The sequence below is a fragment of the Ambystoma mexicanum genome, chromosome 7p (assembly GCF_040938575.1).
Source record: "Ambystoma mexicanum isolate Mex_15411 chromosome 7p, UKY_AmexF1_1, whole genome shotgun sequence".
In the NCBI taxonomy this organism is placed as follows: Eukaryota; Metazoa; Chordata; class Amphibia; order Caudata; family Ambystomatidae; genus Ambystoma; species Ambystoma mexicanum.
Window position 1 is genome coordinate 721,320,170 of NC_090939.1, and position 21,411 is coordinate 721,341,580.

Sequence of the window (21,411 nt, forward strand, 5' to 3'; positions counted from 1 at the left end):
CGCCCCCACCTGACCTTTCTGTGACCTCAGCAACTCCCTCTCACCCTCTAGACTCCCGTCTGTCCCTACTCATTCTGCAGGGCACACTCTTGATGCTCTGATCTCATCTGACTTTCCCCTCTCCGTCCATCTCTGCACTCCTCTCTCCTGGAGTGATCACATTCTCCTCTCCTCCCAGCTCACCCTCAACACCCCACAGGCAAAGCCACCCTCACCACTGTCACACACCTTCTTGGTATTCCGACCCATGAAGTGTGTGTCAGTCGAGGCTCATGCTGCCAAAATGTCCCCCCCATCCAGCTCCCCCTTAGGCTCACTCCCATCCTGACAGGGCCCACTCCATGCTCCACTCCATGTCAGGTACACTGGATGTCTTAGCCACGGTCATGACCACCTGTCTGAAGCCCCATGCCAATGCAGAGTCCTGGCATGACTCGGATCTTGGGAACCCAAACCACAGGTGCCGGGTGGCAGAGAGGGAATGTCCTGCATCATGGCCATCCTCTGGCAAACTGGCCTGCCACATGCTCCAAAGGCAATAGCGCCTCACCCTTCTCACCAAGATGAGATCCCCAATCCAAGGGCACATATCTGCGGCATGTGACAACTCTGCAGGACACATAGAAATCTGAAAGGACCTTGCCGAGCCAGAAGCAGTGTGTACCTCCCCTGTCCCCTCCGAGCCCACAGCACAGCATGATTGTCTCTGTACCCCTATAGGCCACCCCCCCAGCACTTGTCTGCGCCTAACACCATCTGCCCTTGACGTCAAGTCCTACTTACCTTGTACAGCACTTCCAGCCGCCACTCCCCCTTGCACTTCATTGTGCCACCCACCCCTGCACTTGCGTGACATGAATGACACCAGCACCAGTAGTATTGTTGACTGGCATCCCCTTCTGCCCCACCACCCCTCAGTGCTCCGCTGCACCTACAAACATTACTTGACCGGTGCTTCACGAATGCAAAATTATTCCGTTACAGGTGTTGGGGAGGTGGAATCACAATGTTTACTGCATTATGTTGATCTAGACAAGGCACTGTGCATCGTTGCCAATTTGGACTAGCAGATCCATGTACAACATGTATACTAATTGATGTGACGATGCAATGTCAGGACCAGAGTGGTAGAAATCCAAAAAAGTAGCCCTCCTCTCCCTCTTCACTTGGTGGCTATGTCACATGCCATGTGTGTGATGGCATGTGCCTTTGACATGGCAATCACCGCCCAATGTGTGATGGCAGTGCTAGGCATCAAGGTGAGCAGGCGTTGCTCTCCAATCAGTACATAGTATGCCCTGAGCCTCCCCTACAGACCCAGTAATGGTGAATGCATAGGAGGACTCCCAGTCATGTAGGACATGTGTCGTAGGACTACTGCCTATGTTGTTCATCAGCCCTTGTTGCATGCCATGGTGCTAATGCCTGTTTCCATTTTTCTCTTTCATGTCTTTGCAGGGGACGAAGCACTTGTTGATGCTGGGGATGTGGTGGTGGAGCCGTCCCAGGAGGGCAACCCGGGCCGACCTACCACAAGTGAGGGACGTGGTGTGTTTGTGGGTGAAAACCCACAAGTGCTGCAGGCCGTGCTGTCGAGGGGTGTCTCTGGGGGTTCCTCCCCCGAGCAGTATTCAGGTGTAGACTCGGAGGATGACACCTATGTGCAGTCGCAGGTGAGTGTTCTTGGGAGAGAATCTCCTCTGTCCGACCCACCTGCAGCCAGGCCATTGGCCTCAATGGGGATGTCAGTGTCGGCAGATCAGCCTCCGGTGGTTACGGATGCAGGGCCACACCACCCAATCTCTGATCCTGTTCCTGGGGCTGCAGATCAGAGAGGGAATGCAGTCCTGCAGCCTGAGGCCTTGCCGGCACAGCAAGGCGCAGTCCGCCTTGCCCCAGGCAGGTGTGGTGCCCGTCAACGTGGTGGCCGTATGCCACCTGGCAATACCGTATGGGAGCAATCCATCTACGGTATGGCCACCCAACAGGCAGCATCATCCGAGATGATTGCACAGGCCATGGATAGGGTGGCCACTTCCATTGTCCCCCCAGAAAGGCTGATGGAGCGACTGGAGCAGGCTACAGAGTCCATCTGCCAGGCACACAGGGAGGATATGTTGGCGTCCAACATGGACAGGCGGGCGGCACTGGCGACTCTGGGGGAATCACTTTCCATGGAGTCCCAGCGCCACAGGGAAGCCCTGAGGGAAGAACTCCGTCACCTCAGGTCGACCCTGTTAGAGCTTGAGGCTTCATCCCATAGAAGGACAGAGGAGCAGCTGGAGCGTCTGACACGGACGCTCTCGGCCGAGATGCAGGCAACTCGTGCGGAGGTCAGGTCATCCCGGGAGTTACTGCATGGGGACCTCCGCATGATTATAACCCAGAACCAGAACTACCAGACCCGCCTGCTTGCAGCCATGGAGGAGCAAACTCGTGCTTTGCGTGGGCTGCCTCCCATTGTCACACCATCTTCTGAGGCAGCTCCCCCACCTCCAGAGTCAGCTGCAGGGTCTGGGCAGAGCCATAGCGACTCATCTCCCACAACAGAGTAGCCGTGTGGGCCACGAGCCTATGGGGTGTTTTCCTTTCCCATGATCCACACAGGTGGATTGTGGCGTGCATCCTGTCCTCGGACCTCATAGGTGGCCCCCCCCCCCGCCGGCCCTTTCATGGCCATTTTTTCTCTTTTTCATTTTTATTTTGCAAGAGTGTTGCCTTGTGTGGGTACCTGGGCATACACTGTATTGTGGCTGGGCACATGCAGGCTTGTCCTGAGTTTGGTTTCGATGCTTGGGTAGCAGACATCCACACCCCTCCTGCTTCCCTTTCCATGGGCTTGCAAAGGGTGTGCCCAAGTGACAGCAAATTACACGGTGACATTGGACTCCCATGAGCTGTTGGCCAGTCCATAGTCAATACTGTGTAGACATTCATAGTGTTCATTGTTGTTGCACCTAACTATGCATGATGGTATGATATGTGCCTCTACTTACATATGTTGCTCATGTTTTGCAGGTATTTCACACAGATCTTCACAAGGGCATACTCTCTGGAGTCACACTACATGTCGGTAGATGTGCACTGACACTTTTGCATGGCGCCATCACTGTACATCTGGACGGTGAGGACATACCAGCTGAATCAGGTAATGAGACTACCATTGATTACATGCAATGTGTCTTGTTTGGGTGGGCTTCAGGGTGGGTTGGTGTGTAATTTGATAGAAATTACTCTTACACAGGTGTGTAGTAGTGGCTCCAGGGCGGTTAGCTGCTCAAGTGCGGCTATGTTCCATTTGGGGCACTGCTATTTGTGACACTGGTGTCATGTTGTGATGGTCAGTTTGTTTGCTGTCACATACCATGACATGGTGTCCTCAGTGGCGGGACTGTGAAGGGAGTGGGTGACATGGCAATGTTGTCATGTAGTGAATCGCCTGTGGCAATGCATTTTAGATTGATGGAGTTGTGTCTTTGCGTTGTGATGCATAGCTGGTGTATGTGTAGCTAGGGGTGCACACATATTGACACTTCCATGTTAACAATCTCAGGCTGATGTGTATCTGACAGTTCATTGTCAAGTAATTTTCAGACATTGTCAGGTAGAGTCATCATTGATTGTCAGATGGTATGTGCCAGAGCAGTGTGCACTAGCCAGCACTGTGATTCCTAGGTGAAGAAGTTGGCCACCAGTTGCGTACGGGCTGCCTCCCCCCGTGCCCTTTCCCCTCCCATGCGCAGCGGGCGTGCATGTGGTTGTGGATGTGGGGGCACCACTATGTCCACGGGCAGGCCCCGGCGTGTTGCAACGTTGTGCAGGACACATGCTGCCACTATGATCCTGCACACTATTCGGGGAGCATATAACAGCTGCCCGCCAGAACGGTCAAGGGAGCGAAAGCGTGACTTGAGCACTCCGAATGTGCGCTCCACTATGCCCCGTGTAGCAATGTGGGCTGTGTTGTACCTTACCTGGGGTGGCGTGGTGGGGTTCCGGATTGGGGTCATCATGTGGGGGCTGATAGGGTAGGCACTGTCCCCTGCGGAGGTGGTGATGGGTATCATTAGTGGTGTTGTGTCATGACCCAGTATCTGACATGCATGCATGTGGAGTGGCATTCATGCTCACCAAGCAGCCATGTATCTCCATGCTGGCCAGCCTCTAGGTCCCGGCATAGGGTAGACATTCTGTAGATGAAGCTGTCGTGGGTGGACCCTGGATAGTTGGCATATACTGATGTGATGATTCCCTTGGCATTGCATACAACTTGGACGTTGATGGAATGCCAGTGCTTGCGGTTTCTATAGATGTGCTCTGTTGCCCTGGGTGGACGTAGAGCCACATGTGTGCAGTCAATTGCACCAAGCACTTTGGGGAATTGAGCCACACCATAGAATTCCTGGATGCACGTCCGCCTTTCTGCATGAGTCCTGGGGAGATATATGTGCCTGCGGACTGAAGGCCGTGCAGTGATGATGTTCAAGACCTGGTGTAGGCAGCGTGACTGCGTGGCCTGTGACACACCACCCACTATGGCACTTGTCCGCTGAAAGGATCCAGTGGCCAAGAAGTGCAGTACATTCAGGACCTTCTGCAGGGGGCTGAGTGCTTGGGAGCACAGGGTGGGTGATGTGAGGTCATCCTCCCACTCACTGACCAGGTCCAGTATGATGTGTGCTGGAAACCTGTACCTCCCATACACCTGGTCATCAGGCATCCCGAATAGGCTGGTTCTGGGTGTGAATATTCTGGCCCTGACTCTCCTCCTCATCCTCCTTTGGTAGCCCACTGCCACTGCTGCTAGGAACGGTATGTTCATCCTGGCATCTGGCTTGTTTATTGAAAAGTGCGCAAATTAATGCCTTGCGCGTGTAGTAGGCAGCGTGTGAGCCTCGCACCCCTGGAATCGGGTTCCCACTCCAATCGCGTGTGGAAATTCCCACGCTGCAGGCATACAGGTGCGCTGACGTACTTGCCTGTGTAAGTGGCCGCGCGCCCCTGAAATACACGTACATAGGCCAATGGCGTGTAAGCGCACTTTTGGGCAATTACACGCGATGAAATACACGTACATAGGCCAATGGCGTGTACGCGCACTTTTGGCCAATTACACGCGATGACACTCTGACGTGCAGGATTTCCACGTGTGCTCCGTCTTCACGTGCTGAGTGGGGAACGCCCGTGCGGATCACGTCAGACGCGCTTACGCGATGAGGGACTCTGGTCCAATAGAATCGCGTATGCGTGCTGACGCACTTACGCGCTAAGGGCCTTTCCTCGGATTTCACGCTGACGTGCAGGAATTTCACGTGCCAAATCACTCCGTATCAAGCTGGCCACCCGAAAACACACGGAACACCACGCTCCTGCCCCGAAGGCCGAGTTACTGCCCCCCAAGTGCCCTGAGCAGCCTCCCACGTGCTATCTGCTGCTGCCTGCCTGCCTGCCTGCCTGCTGCCACCGTGCCCTGCCATTTGGTGCCTGCACATCAGCCATCTGCAGGGGTCCAGTTGCTGTGTCCACCCCTGCTGGAACTGAAGACTCCCAACTGGGATTACATCGCTCCACAGCCCAGCCCCAGGACCCAGTTGCCCACCCACACCTGCCTCTGGGGTTGCCATGTCGGGCACTTCTACATCTGGCACCAGTGGCAACCCCAGGCCAGAGGGGCAGAGGGGCACCAGCTTCACTGCCACCGAAGTTGGTGTCCTGGTGGAGCATGTCCTGGGGCAGTATGATGCCCTCTTTGGATCGTCCCGCGCCAGCAAGGAAGGACGGGAGAGGATCTGGGCCGACTGTGTGGTTGCCATCAACGCGGAGGGGGTGGCAACCCGCAACGTCTTGAAGATCAAGAAGCGCTGGGAGGACTTGAGGTCCAGGACCCTTGTGAAGGCCCGGCGCCTCGTGGAGGGGGGCCGGGGCCACATGAGTTCCATCCAGAAGAGGGTCCTGGAACGCGTACGCCCAGCGCTCCACGCCCAGATCCTTGAGAGGGAGACCCGTCTGGAGTTGAGCGGTAAGTGTCCAAGCATCACTGTGTGAGACAGGGCATGTTGCGGTGTGCTGGTTCTATGATACTTGCCTGTATGTGTGCCATGTGCCATGTATGCATGTATGTGTGCTGGGACATCATGGTAATGCATGTGCGACCAGTGATGTGTGACCCACATGGTTGTTGCATGTGTAGAAATGCGGCATGGGGAGCACTATGCAGATTTGGGACATGAGAGCATGCCAGTCTCTGTACCTGGACATGGATGGGGGTGAGGATGGGTGCTGATGCCAGGTACATATATGGTAGCCATGTCTGTGTGCCTGACCTGCATGTCTGTGACTTGTGCATGCCATGGATGCATGACTCATGTGTGTGACAATGCACAGATTCAGTGACGCACCCACCTTACCCTTGTTTTGCCTGTGTTTGGTGTGATTGTGGCCAGATGGATGTGACTGAGGTGTAGTGTGTGCATGTGATATGCATGAGCCATGATGCATGTGAGTTACATTTCATTGAATGTTTCAAGAGTCAATTGGACATGCATGGAAATGTGCATGGCATGCACCATGCCTGTTACTGTGTGTGTTTTGCCTGGACTGACCCATGTGTTGTGGAGGGACATGATGGAAGTGTACTTTGACAGGGGTGCTCATCTGCTATTGCTTCCTGTCTAGGGGACCATTGTACAGTAGCCTGATGCTTGTGTTCTTTGTCTCCCTCTACGCAGCGGCTAGTGAAGAAGAGGGCGGAGACGGCGCTGTGGAGCAAGGCGGCGGGGATGCCCCCACGGCTGCAGCGGAAGGGGTGGGTGAGCCCCCACAGGGGCCTGCTACGGCGGGAGACGGTGAGGAGCCATCCAGGTTGGTGGTTTGCACAGAGGAGGAGGAGGCCGACACTGGTGCACACATGGGCCCTGGTGGGAGCATCCCTGCTGGTGCAAGTGGTGCAGTCCAGGGCCAGGGGCAGGAGGCAGCACAGGTCACCGTGGAGGGGCCTGTGCATGTCGCTGTCCCTGACCCTGTGAGTGCACCACCATGCACCAGCAGGGATGCCCCGTCCCAGGCCCGTCCGCAGGTAGAGGGGATGTCCATGTCAACTGACTCCCCTCCACCTGCGGCCGTGGGAACCCCTGGCCGCGTGGAGCAGGTCCTGATTGGGGTCGCGATGCGCACGGCTGTGATTCGTGATGCCGTGCGTGCTTCCCGGGAGGAGCACGCACGTCATCACGAAGTGCACCGTGCCGACGTGGCCCAATTGGGATCGGCCATGTTCGGGGGGTTCCTGCATGTGTTGGCCAATCTGACGGCCCTCTCCTCCTCTGTGCAGGCTATCCACCAGTCGTTCTCCTTGCCGTCTTCCGGCCCAGATGCCACCATGGCCCCCTGTGGACCTGCCCCGACCAATGCAGCCAGCTCGGTGGGGATCCCATCCCTGCCACAGTTGGGAGTCGGAGGTCCAGCAGGGGTGGACGACACAGCAAGTGGACCCCAGCAGATGGAAGATGTGCCGGCATCATCGGGCAGGGCACGTGCACGACGGCGTCGGTGGTTACCATCAGCCTGGATGCCGTCGTGCTGGCAGAGGCAGTGGCGTCGCAGGCAGCAGCGGGCTCGACGTGGGAGGCATCATGGCTCAGGGCCATCAAGATCGGAGGGGCAGGCATCGGCCGGAGGGCAGGGCAACCCTGGCATGGCGGTGTGTTCCGTGTGGGAGGAGTTTGGCCAGCGGATAGGTGCGGAGCGGCAGCGGGCGGAAGAGGAGCGGCTCGCCATGGCCAGGGCGGAGATCTCCATGCATCAGGCATTGAGGCGGGCTGAGTGCCTCGAGGAGGCTCGCAGGGAATTTGGAGAGCACATGGGGTTGTCCCTGCGAGACCTCGGGGCCAGGACTGAGTCCCGCCTCCAGGACATTGACGTGGAGTTCGAGGATGCCCTGGCCAGCATCACCAAGTGAGCCGCAGGACTAGCCCGCTGCCTTTGTATATAGTTTTTTAGTTAGTTAGTGCTAGGTTTCCTTTATTTAATTTTTTTTTTTTGGACCGCTTGGACAATGGCCACTTCTTTGTACATATTTTTTTAGATAGTTAGTATTAGGTTTAATTTGTGGTGTTGGGCTCATGGACCCTTGAACAATCCTGTAAATATAGTTATTTTTTGTGAGATTAATTTTTTAACTTTCATATTGGTCACACCATGTCGTAATGGTTTATCTTTCATTTCATTCCACATGTGTTTACTTTGGACAAAATCTATTCTTTTTTCTATCCTTTGTTTTTTGGTTTCTCATTTTTGTTCCCGGACATGGACCTTTTATTTGCTTTACCAGATAGTTGTCAGAGTTTATTTTATTTTTATTTTTAATACATTTTGATATTATCTTACACTTGTGTCATTTTTTCTTTGGTTTCTTACATGCCATGATATGGGTTTTGACATTGACTTGCACCCATTGTGTATGTGTGTGTGGCGGCCATGTGTTCTTTTGCTTACTTGCCTTTGGGGTTGTGTCATGTGATTGCATTCACTATGTGGGTGCATGCAATCCTTGCCTGGGTGTTTGTGCTGGGTATGCTGGTCATTACTGCCATTATTGTGTATCGTCAGGGCCAGGGGGACATGGGTGGGGGCCTGGTGGAGGGTGCCCCAGGTGGATGGGGGGTTGGGGGTGGTGGGAGACATGGGTTGGCCATGGGTGGGGGCCTGCTGGCAGGTTGCCCACAGTGCTGGGGGTGGGGGTGGTGGGAGACATGGGTTGGCCATGGGTGGGGGCCTGCTGGCAGGTTCCCCACAGTGCTGGGGGTGGGGGTGGTGGGAGACATGGGTTGGCCATGGGTGGGGGCCTGCTGGCAGGTTGCCCACAGTGCTGGGGGTGGGGTGGTGGGAGACATGGGTTGGCCATGGGTGGGGGCCTGCTGGCAGGTTGCCCACAGTGCTGGGGGTGGGGGTGGTGGGAGACATGGGTTGGCCATGGGTGGGGGCCTGCTGGCAGGTTGCCCACAGTGCTGGGGGTGGGGGTGGTGGGAGACATGGGTTGGCCATGGGTGGGGGCCTGCTGGCAGGTTGCCCACAGTGCTGGGGGTGGGGGTGGTGGGAGACATGGGTTGGCCATGGGTGGGGGCCTGCTGGCAGGTTGCCCACAGTGCTGGGGGTGGTGGGAGACATGGGTTGGCCATGGGTGGGGGCCTGCTGGCAGGTTGCCCACAGTGCTGGGGGTGGGGGTGGTGGGAGACATGGGTTGGCCATGGGTGGGGGCCTGCTGGCAGGTTCCCCACAGTGCTGGGGGTGGTGGGAGACATGGGTTGGCCATGGGTGGGGGCCTGCTGGCAGGTTGCCCACAGTGCTGGGGGTGGTGGGAGACATGGGTTGGCCATGGGTGGGGGCCTGCTGGCAGGTTGCCCACAGTGCTGGGGGTGGGGGTGGTGGGAGACATGGGTTGGCCATGGGTGGGGGCCTGCTGGCAGGTTCCCCACAGTGCTGGGGGTGGGGGTGGTGGGAGACATGGGTTGGCCATGGGTGGGGGCCTGCTGGCAGGTTCCCCACAGTGCTGGGGGTGGGGGTGGTGGGAGACATGGGTTGGCCATGGGTGGGGGCCTGCTGGCAGGTTGCCCACAGTGCTGGGGGTGGGGGTGGTGGGAGACATGAGCAGGTGTGCAGGGTAGTTCCCTGTGGTGTGTGCTGCCTGCAGGGGCCGTGGAGGGTGTACAGGTAATGCCTGGGAGCTCACAGCCAAATCGCGTGTGCAACTTCCCGCGCACCCCTCGAATCCACGTTCCCTGCCATATCGCGTGTGGGACTTCCCGCGCGCCCCTGAAATCCACGTACCCGGCCATATCGCGTGTGGAACTTCCCGCGCGCCCCAGAAATCCACGTACCCGGCCATGTCGCGTGTGGAACTTCCCGCGCGCCCCTGAAAACCACGTACCCGGCCATATCGCGTGTGCAACTTCCCGCGCACCCCTCGAATCCACGTTCCCTGCCATATCGCGTGTGGGACTTCCCGCGCGCCCCTGAAATCCACGTACCCGGCCATATCGCGTGTGGAACTTCCCGCGCGCCCCAGAAATCCACGTACCCGGCCATGTCGCGTGTGGAACTTCCCGCGCGCCCCTGAAAACCACGTACCCGGCCATATCGCGTGTGCAACTTCCCGCGCACCCCTCGAATCCACGTTCCCTGCCATATCGCGTGTGGGACTTCCCGCGCGCCCCTGAAAGCCACGTACCCGGCCATTTCGCGTGTGCAACTTCCCGCGCACCCCTCGAATCCACGTTCCCTGCCATATAGCGTGTGCAACTTCCCGCGCACCCCTCGAATCCACGTTCCCTGCCATATCGCGTGTGGAACTTCCCGCGCGCCCCTGATAACCACGTACCCGGCCATTTCGCGTGTGCAACTTCCCGCGCACCCCTCGAATCCACGTTCCCTGCCATATCGCGTGTGGGACTTCCCGCGCGCCCCTGAAATCCACGTACCCGGCCATATCGCGTGTGGAACTTCCCGCGCGCCCCAGAAATCCACGTACCCGGCCATGTCGCGTGTGGAACTTCCCGCGCGCCCCTGAAAACCACGTACCCGGCCATATCGCGTGTGCAACTTCCCGCGCACCCCTCGAATCCACGTTCCCTGCCATATCGCGTGTGGGACTTCCCGCGCGCCCCTGAAAGCCACGTACCCGGCCATTTCGCGTGTGCAACTTCCCGCGCACCCCTCGAATCCACGTTCCCTGCCATATCGCGTGTGGGACTTCCCGCGCGCCCCTGAAATCCACGTACCCGGCCATATCGCGTGTGGAACTTCCCGCGCGCCCCAGAAATCCACGTACCCGGCCATGTCGCGTGTGGAACTTCCCGCGCGCCCCTGAAAACCACGTACCCGGCCATATCGCGTGTGCAACTTCCCGCGCACCCCTCGAATCCACGTTCCCTGCCATATCGCGTGTGGGACTTCCCGCGCGCCCCTGAAAGCCACGTACCCGGCCATGTCGCGTGTGGAACTTCCCGCGCACCCCTGCAATCCACGTACCCGCCCAGCCCATATCGCGTGTGGAACTTACCGCGCACCCCGGTATGCACGCACACGTTTATTTTTTCTCTCTGCGCGTGTCTGTGTTTGTGGGTACCCCTTTGTACGTCATTTGTCCAGGAGGGCAACAGTATTGTACATTGGTTATGTCTGTATATAGGTGCTATTTGTTGGCGCGCCTTTTAGCGCACATTTCTTGCAGGCGCAGACACGCTACCGCCTGCTTTCTTGTGGCGGTCGTGTTTGTGCCTGTTTGTGCCTGTGCGCTGCTTTGAGCGTGCGCTTTTTTGCCCTATTCTATTCCATGAATACGTGTTGTATGCGAGCGTGTGGGCGTTCCGCGCACTTGCCTCCTGAACTTTCCCCGTGCCGCCCACATTCTTCCCCATTCCGAGTGTTGTGCCCCATTTTATTCCCCATTCCGAGTGTCCCGCCCTGTGTTCCGCCTACTTTAGAGCTGTGCGCTGCGCTCGGAGTGATGGCGCAGTGGCCGTGGCGCACGACGTTGGTTGACCTGTGCGCCGGCCTGCGCCGCGCGCTTTTTCGGCGCACGTCCTCTGCTTTTCTTGCGCACGGACTTCCATGAATCGACGTGCGCTGGTTTCCCTGCGCTTTGCGCTGATTTTCGGCGCAGCGCACGTATTGGCCCCTCTGCGCCGGGATTTTCGGCGCACATTTATTCCATGAATCGGCCTGTAGATGTTTTTGTTCACAAACGATCACTAACTACTAGATCCAAAATTAAAATTAAAAAAGCAAGCTTTACATTAATTACAACAATGTCTGTAAACACTCACCTTGCACTGTTTTCCCCAAGTAATCGCCATGTCGTTCTTTGTTGATTACGTGTTGGTAAATTTTTCCAGTGGTGATATTGTTATCCTTATAAAGGCTGATATCTAAGAATCGCTCATAGTTTCCCAAGTCCAAATCAACTTCTCCCCCATCATCCAACACAAAAACTTCACCTAACACAGAAAAATGCAATCACTTATCTGTAAATCATTTAGAATATACATGGAAATACGAAAATAAATCAACAGAATAATGTGAGCGCACAATACTTTACGGTTTCAGAACTAGTATAGCAGAGGTGAACTGGGAACCAATGTGGCCTGGAATTTTTTTTCCAATTATTACATTGTGAAATCTAAGTAGTGTTTAGGGGTTCTGCCGCAAGAACATTTGGAAAAGTGGGTCCAAATAATGATCACTAATGCACCTTTGGCCATAAGAGGAGATAAACATAACAAAACCTGACATATAATATTTGTTGAGAGTTGAGAATAACATAAGGGAAGCTTTATAACAAATTATTTGCTTTAGAGCAATGTGAGGTATGAGGAAAGATGGAAGGAAGGGAACAGTGGTCCGTGGGAGAAAGAGTAAGAGGAGCAGAAAGCCAGGGTATCCACGCAAAAAAGGCCCATGATGCAGAGGCACACCAAGAATTCTCGAGGGTTCCCTGAAGGCCAGGCCACCACTTTAGTACAATACATGAAAAACTGAAAGAGGATTAGCAATTTTTAGAACTGTGAGTTAAAGCATGAAGTTTAGCATGCAACAACAATCCAAAAAAACAGCCAAAATGGAGGGGCGCAGAATACAAAAGTGGTTCTCACAATTTCTGAAGTGAATAAAGAATCGAACATGCCTGAACCAAAAGTAGATTGTGTTTGGCAGAGTTGGCCATGGAAGTAGTGCATGTATGGTGTATTAGAAGGGGTGGGAGAACGTGTATCGACCCATTAAGTGCACAGTGTGATACTGGAATATTTGTTTCTTCCCACCACAATCCTGTCTTCATCTTGCAGTGTCAATGAACAATTAACTTACTTTTAACAATCTCTCTCATACGTCATGCTCTACAAGGATATTAATTATCTGAATATCTTCTCTTAGTAAAAATGGAGCATAAAAACTGAGCAGTAAAGAAGTGTAGCTCAAACAAAAGGGAGCAAGGTAGAAGTTCTCCATTAGCGCTAACGGCATGCTGTGATATTATTTAAAAAAATCTACTGTGAAAGGTCAGAAAAGGAGCACAGGCTTTTTGAGGACATTTTACCATGTCTTTATTAAAGAAATAAGAATAAGGCCTATCTTTACCTATCGCTGTGGGGTGTTCCCTACCAACTTTAATAACTAAGGTACTCATTAGTTGTCTCTGAATGTCTAAAAGGTCCAGCATCCAAAAAACGAATACTATCCTACCCTATGACTTTTAGAAACATAAATATGGGCAAGAGAATGACCCCCTTCTCCTGATGGATGGTTTCCGCGCTTGTCTTCTTATTTGCATAGAACGTTGTAATATACGATTTTTCAATTGTCTTTGGTGACTCTTTTAATCAGTTTGTGTAACTCTTTCCTCAGGTTGGGATATTTACTTTCTGTTGTAGGAGTGCATCTCCTTGACTCAGATTGATTTATCATAAAGGCTAGTTGTAACTAATGATGGAGGCAAGTCTAGCTGCGGAAAATACACGTCCACAAGCATCGCATGTAACTAATAACAACTCAAATGCATTTGTTATGAGCCTTTTAAAACATGCACTAGAAAGTGGTAGTGTGAAATCTGAGGTGCTATTAAAGGAACTAAAATTGTCCTTCACGATAGTGGAAGGGATGGAGGGTATGAATGGATAAAATTGTAAGGCTGCTCTTGTGGAAAATGGCACTGAGAGGATTAGCGGTTCATGCCCCACTGTGGGAATGAGGAGTACCAAAGCTGAAATTAATTATACTGTGTCTACATGCACAATGAAAGACAAGAGTGACCTTGGAGTCCCCTCTAAGGTTGAATCCGATCACAACATGTCTGTTGGAAGAGAAGAAACGGGCAGTACCCTTAATATCATAGGATTAGAAGGGAATGTAAAAGCGTGGCAGATGCAAGAATTAATCGCCAATATTGACTGGAATTGATTTCATGTATTCCCCCATCAAGAATCCTCACAAGTATGGATTTTGAGAGAATTTCGCTCTCTAGGCAAAATAATCGAAGAATGATTTGGTAACTACCTTCCGTTAGCATTCTCAAATTGATATGGTCTCATAGGGCTGACCTATTTGAATTTGGCTTTACCCTACACACATTCAACGACGAATTACTGGCTAATGAATTCTTGCAACTCCCAGTGCATGAGCCTAGTGTGAAGGAGGAGTCTAACCCAAATCTATCTGGTGGTACTCCTGATGAAAAACTCTGTATTTCACAACTGTTAGCGATTGCTGGTGGCAAGAAGGAATTAGCATGGGTTGAACCCTTACTGAGAACCAACCATGTTTAATGTTAACTCTGATAAAAAAAAGCCTCCTGGCATGACCTAGACAAGGAACTTGAGATTATATCTTGGAATGCATGTGGTTATCACAACCTCTACGGATGGTTGGCTTCTCCCATTATGTCTAAATCAAGAGCAATAATAATCATACAAGAAACCATGAAAATTGATTCACTTGTGCTACAGGGCTTCTCCACTTAACTGCTTGTATGCCATCAAACCTACTGTACCGCCCCATTGGTGGCTTGGCAATTGCAATTAGTAACAATATAAATTGCGCCCATCAACTAATGTACACAACTGACCCTGTATTAGCAATAGAATTACACTTGAGGGCTAATCCACAAAAATTCTTATTGTTTATCACCCTGTACTGGAACCCTCTGAAACAAGATTTAGATAAGATGTTTGATGAACTGGACCAATGTTTGGTGAAAGTGCTCATTCACAACCCCGAATACCAAATCATTATGGGGGGGGGACTTTAATTCGCATTGTCTCGAGACTACCAGATTGATTGAAGGGGACCCTTCAGAACATATAAAGAAAGCAAATATGAGAGGAGAGAAATGGGTCGCATTCTTAGATGACTGGGACTTGAGCTTTGTGAAATTTTCAGGGAGTGGATCTAACTACACATGGGCACGTGGGGAGGCCACATCGTTGATAAGACTACTTTGGTGTATCAGAATCACTTGTGCAGCAAGTGGATCTAGCAAATATACATGCACTCACCCTGGGTGATCTCGCTCCCATTCAATTATCCACCGGCATTTCATTCCCAGACCATGCTGTAGATTTACTTCTTCGACTACCAGAAACCATGCGTGAGAACATCGCACTTCGATGGAACCCATCACTATGTAATCAGCTGGCAAATATAGTGTCCAGGGAACTTAACTTCTATAATGAAAGCCTGCAATTCATGTTACACCTTGTACAGACTTATGCGTGTATCACTGAGATAGTCAAGGTCACCCTTACCTTTCTCACGAATAAACAGGCCAAATGGATACATATGAAAGCTCATGTATTTAATTACAGCATCAAACTGCTGAAATGTAGCAGGAATAAAGAATTGAGAGCACTGAACCAAGTACAGGTGACTTACGCACAGCACTCTTACTTAAAAAACGGATACTTCAATCTTATAAGAACAAAATCAAAGCACAGTAGATCCTCAGGTACACTAAAGAGAACTGTGAACTCATCAGATCCATTTGCAAATGCCACACGAGAGCAATATGGGTGGCGATCAGGCATTCAAACTCGAAGGGTAAATTAAGTACAGAAAGCAATATCTCTGCTGACATCTGGGAGAGCCATATAGCCAAGAAGTACCAACTACCTGATCGCTTCACTTGTAAGAATTTGCAGTTAACACAAAGACTAGATACTCATTACACTAACTGGTCAACAGAAGATATTGAATGGGCCATCAGTAAGTTGACGCATTCAAAAGCTCCCGGTCCCGACGGCATACCGCCTTGCGTTTACAAGGCAGATCCAGCCCTGTGGGCAAGCATACTCAAAATTAAATTCAATTTGATTTTAACAGCTGGCAAAATTCCTAAGGAGCGGGGGACCTCATCTATAGATCCCATATACTTAATTAATGCTGCTGCAAAAATCTTTGCTATTCTGATACTCTATGAATTAGAAAAAAACTTGCGTTTGCATTGTATACTGTCTAAATCGCAAATCGGATTCAGGAGCGGAATGAGCAGAGTATTGAACGCAACCATAATGGCCCACATACTAGAAGGCACTAAAACAAAGGAGCTTGCCCTGTGTACTTAGCTTGCATTGATATAACTGCAGCTTTTGACACGGTTATTAGAAACGTGCTATGGGACAAAATGATGACAGTAGGTATCCCGCAGATACTGATTTACTGGATTGCAATGTTACACAATCATACAGCCTATCAGGTAAGGCTCACTCATGAAGGAGCTCACACTGAAGCTGTTAGGACTTACCTAGGGCTCAAACAGGGATGTAAACTAGCAGCCACGCTTTTCAATCTTTATCTATGTGATCTCGAACAACAATGGGACAATGAAGGATGTTTGTAGTTAGGGTCGGCTGCTTACGTTTACATTGGCTAGCATTCGCCAACGATATTCTTTTACTAGACCCCACACCATCTGGGTTACAAGCAAAATTACAAAGGTTTGAGGCTTTTGCCTACTCCCACAATCTCAGTCCCAACCCCACTAAAACAGGCACAATGGTATTTAATGCTGGGATAAAGCAAAGAAATTATCAATGGAAAATTGGTGGAGCAAGCATTGAAGAAAGTATAGAGATAATATATCTAGGGTATCATATGAGCAACGTATCCTCTATTAAATTCTGGAACGAACGATTACACTTAAAGGCTAGGTCCCTGCAATCGCAAATGATGATCATCCCAGCCAAACTTTGCAAATTCTCACTAATACAGTTGCTTGACGTCTTACTATTAAAAGAAGAAGCTGTGCTCCTCTATACACTTGACTTGTGTCTAGCGGTCCTCAATAATCAACTGGATATCATGCAAGGGTCCTTATCAAAGAATGCTCTACATCTTGAATTCCTAACTGCGTAATCCGTTATGAGTTTGGGTTAATATCGCTATCGTGTAGGGCTGATTGGCGTGCCTTAGTGAACTTTTAGAAATTTTTAGATCTGCCAAAGAACTCACTGTATGAAGGTTTACAAGCATCTATTCAGGCTAATGGCGCAAACTCTTTTACGCAGTTTCGAAAAAAGAATGCAGAGCATTCTTGAGGACGTAATGGTCACGACTGCAGACATATGAACAAGACCAGCATACGTTAAACACAAACTTTTTGAGAGGGATTGGACACGCACTTTGGAGAAGCTCAACAACTATAGCACGTACAAAGAATACGTGAAGTTTAAGCGAAAAAGGATGCCTTATTGCACTTATATTAGCATTTTTCCTTGTATGCGTACACAAGCACACTATATGCGCTTTAAATTCAATCAATTTCACACTCGCAAGCGGTGTATGCATTGGGGAAAACAGAGATCTAATGAATTCCAAGTGACCTGTCGATTTTGGAATTGCGTTTGTCCATTGGAAACCCTGAAACATTTAGTGCTGGAATGCCTGCGATTCCAACAAACCTACTGATGAAATGTGCTGTAGTTCACTTTGAGGACTCATTGGAGATCTGATGGACTACAATGATGGAGTGCGTGTACAATCCTCTCATTTTTGCCCTGGTTCAGTTTTTACAAATCATTGAAAATGAGTTAATGGGAAACAAGTGATTGCAGGGGCTCCGATAGAGTGGTTAGAGCGGTTAAGCTGTCGTATGTAATTGAAATACCAATGTAAATTGGGTAATGTATATGAGGTCTCTATTACTTGTTAAATCTTGACCTCCTGTCACTCATGAATCTATAAGACTCAATTGCAAAGTAGTGTATATTCATCTCTCAGAACTGTGTTTTCTCATTTCCACACCTGCATTTTCGCACAGGGTACTTAAATGAAGGCATTGGGACTCTTGTTTAAAAACATGAATGTGCATGGTTGTTCGCTTTGTGATCCCCAGAAGGACACGCACAGTTACACCTTGCCTTCCTAAGCCAATGAAGCGCCAATCAAAAGCTTACTTTATGTGGAAAAACCTAAACTCTGTTACAAATTGCATGCGTTTCCAATGGCAATGACGCTCTGCAAATGTGCAAAATTGCAAATGACTTAGGTTTAACTTGTTTACAATGATTTTTGTAAAGACATGTAGACCAACTGCCTAACTATGAACTTGACACATGATCTATGTGCTTAGAATTCTCATGACATTAATGACTACATACAAATGGGTTGGAATGAATTATCAGCAATCTAGAAACAGGATATGGATATGAGTTGCTAACATATGTGTATAGATTGAAAGTATATTCATTTAAGGTGCCAAAATGACGCACAATTTTATCGTACACTAAATTTAAATTTTAATTGGTGATTCTTTACATATGCATGTAAAATGAATTGTTTTACATTGTAAAGGTTTTTTTAACCACAAACAATAACAATATTTAAAAAAGGCTATCTTGGCTTTATGTTCATTATACTCTTTCTTTCTTATCTCCCACTTTCTACTTTTGATAAAGGATTTGATTTCCCCTCTTCCCAAGGTAGAGATATACCTGCTTTATTATTCACTCTTTTGGTTATCTCTATTATTCGCTTTCTATCATTGCAAGCATTCAGATTTGTTAATGTTGGCTCTAATCTCTTCTCACTTTCATTGAGATAATTTGTGATTGATATTTCTCTTTCATTCACCGCCCTTCTAGGGAACGTTATTATTCACTTTCTCACATTATCACAGTTCAGATTTATCAAGTTTACTTTTTAATTTTTCTCATACGTACTGAAACAAGGTTTCTGACTCATATTATGATCGTCGGTTGGCGTCCCGTGCCCCTGTTATCTTCCTTATTATCAGGGAACGTCCCTGGGGTTCTCCCGGGCCTTGCCTCTGTTCTGTTCCTCCACCGCACTGTCGAGGCATTCTCCTCAGCACCCTTGATAGGCGTTCTTCGCTCATCCTCTCGGCTTCTCTGTATTTCAAAGGGGAGCTGTGCTGTGTGCTGCTGCTTGCCTATTCGCTCGTCCTCTTGGCTTATCCGTATTTCAACGGGGAGCCATGCAGCTTGCTGCAGCTTCCCTACAGCGGTATCAGCACTGTTATGAGGGTCGGCTGCCCACCACGACTCTCTTGGGATTTGCGCCACCACCAACTCTCAAGCTCCACTTGGCTCGGCTTCTCTCAGGCTCTCGGCTACGCTGGTCTCTCAGCGTTCTGAGTGTTGCTTCCTAGCAACTTTGGATTTTGCATATTCCGAGTCCTGCTGCAGTTTGGCCTCCTCCCAGATTCACATTCTCAGGGGACCTCCCCTGCTTCAACAGACATTCCTCTCTGTCCTCTCGTTCCTCTTTTCTTTCTCTCTACGTGACGAGTGCTCATCTTTTAATCCAATTGTCACAGTGAATCGGTTAATTTCCTTTAGCGAGACAGTTTCTCTTTCTTCTGATTAATAGCATCTGTTAGTTTCTTCTTCAGCCCATTCTTGGTACTTAACATTATTTGATAGGTTTAACAGTGCCATATATGCTATCATGTTTCTTGTTCCAGGGAGTTCCTCACAGGAAAAGGAGTCCTTGCACCCCTCTCTCCCAGTGAGGACTGACTTTTCCCGACCCCTACGGAGGGTGTTTTGCAGAGTGGGCTCACCTCCCTAGCCTCACATGAGAGAAGAGGCAAATTCCCTCGATTCGTCACACTACCCATCATTTTCCTCAGGCTTGGCCAAAATGAAAATGCCTAGCCAGCAGATGTCCATGGGACTACTGAGGTCCTAAATTCTGCATCAAGTAAACATAAAAACAATGTATCCAGGAGGAGGTGAAAGGGCCAAAGCAAGGAGCAAATCACAAGCCATAGTGCTTTCTTTCGGTTACGTATGATTTATCTCACTATGAGCTGGCCTTCCAACTCAATTCCTACGTCTGTCTGCAAACATTACTCAACCCCAAATATATCCTTGAGTATTGCCATTCGAGAGTAAATAGAACCAATTGCTGCAGATAGAATAGATGTTCCTCTACTCAACAATACACTCATGCATGGGGCAGTATCATGTTTGTGTTCCTCCTTAAAACATGTGGGCCACAAAAAGCTTTTTTTCTTGGTGTGCATTATTTGCTAATTACTTAAGTACATATGAGTTTGACACATTGTGACAAGGCCATTAACCTGGCCTTGTCAAGAGGGGAAGGGGTTCCCACTCAGCAGGATGTGGGAGTTGTAAAAAAGAAACCAGAACCGGCCCTGAGGGCTGATTTATGTGAGAAGGCCCCTATTCCCGTTTTTTCCTCCTGGTGCAAGCATGTACATTTTCATGCATTGGATACTTTAGCCTTCCCTTGCGTGCTTGCCAGTGTGTTTCTCTTTATTTCAGAGAGACCTCTACCAACAGCACAGTCAAATTCAAAGATCAGCAACGAGAAGAGAATGAGGCCAAAAATGAAGCAGTGACATTCGAATACTTCAACACCGCTAGCAGTGGGAAACCCTAGCAAAGAGAGGGAAAGCCACCAGATGAAACAACAGCCATGCATGGCCGGCAATGAAGTAGCGCAGCAGCACAAGGAAACATTACCACGCGACGCAAGCCCTCAAAGACTCCCTTCTTGACCCCAGGGGCAGAACAGGGAGCCATACACACCCTCCCTGGTCATACTTAACTTGAAACCGCATGGCCACAGGTCCCTAACCCCAAACATAAATATTACCCCGCCAGGGCCACCATCTCGGAAACATGACAGCTGCAGTTGTCCTTGACACACAAGAAGTCCTTTGAAGGCCACACCTGGGAAGAGATCCAACTGGAGAGTTTAGATCCCTTGACTCAGAGGTACCCTAGGGAAGACATATTGTTCACCACAAAGTCTGACAACTGTAAGATGGAGAAAGCTGCCATTCGCTGCATGGAAGAGTGTGTTCACTTAGAGGTCTTGCAGGAATCAGAACGTTAGAGACCCACATCCACACATCGCCTAGGAAATTGGAGGGTGAGTTCCATACCCTCCACCGGCAACTCAAGGCAGAGGCTGGCTCTTGGCAGGGTCGACAAAGAAACAATATAGTCTGCTTCACAAAAATCGTGGGCTGAGAAGGGGGTACCACTCACAAACTGCAGGGGGTAGAAGAGGCCCAAGAGGGATCAGATATCACATCGGAAGAATTATATTGCAGAGTCAAGGACGCAGTGAAGGAGCCAGAAGGCTGTCTGAACCCAGACCAAACCCTGACACAAGTGCAAGAGCTGCAGGCCTGATTCCAGACCTGTCCCTGATAAAAAAAGGAGGACGTTGCAGGTCTGATCCCAGACCAGGCGCTGATACAAAGTGAGAAGTTGCAGCTTTGATCAGAGCCCAGACCCTGATAGAAGGGAGGAATTGTACTGCCAGGTCTGAATGGGGACCTCAAGACACGAGTTGTGATATCTAGGGCTGGAAGAGGGTCTGCCCGATGATGGCACAATTAATTCTGAAGAAAGGCTGAAGAGCCTGGCATGA

The 21,411-nt window shown here is 50.3% G+C and overlaps 1 protein-coding gene across 5 annotated transcripts in view; it reads right to left on the minus strand.

The window, feature by feature from the left end:
• CTPS2 (CTP synthase 2) overlaps window positions 1-21,411 on the minus strand; it is a 2,467,148-nt gene that overhangs the window by 2,126,174 nt on the left and 319,563 nt on the right. For 4 of the 5 annotated variants that reach the window (XM_069636801.1, XM_069636799.1, XM_069636797.1 and 1 more), the window contains one exon: window positions 11,820-11,990. The exons of the other annotated variant lie outside the window; for it this stretch is intronic. In XM_069636801.1, the coding sequence (XP_069492902.1) occupies window positions 11,820-11,990 (171 nt within the window). The remainder of the gene's footprint in view (window positions 1-11,819; window positions 11,991-21,411) is intronic. 5 annotated transcript variants of the gene reach the window in all.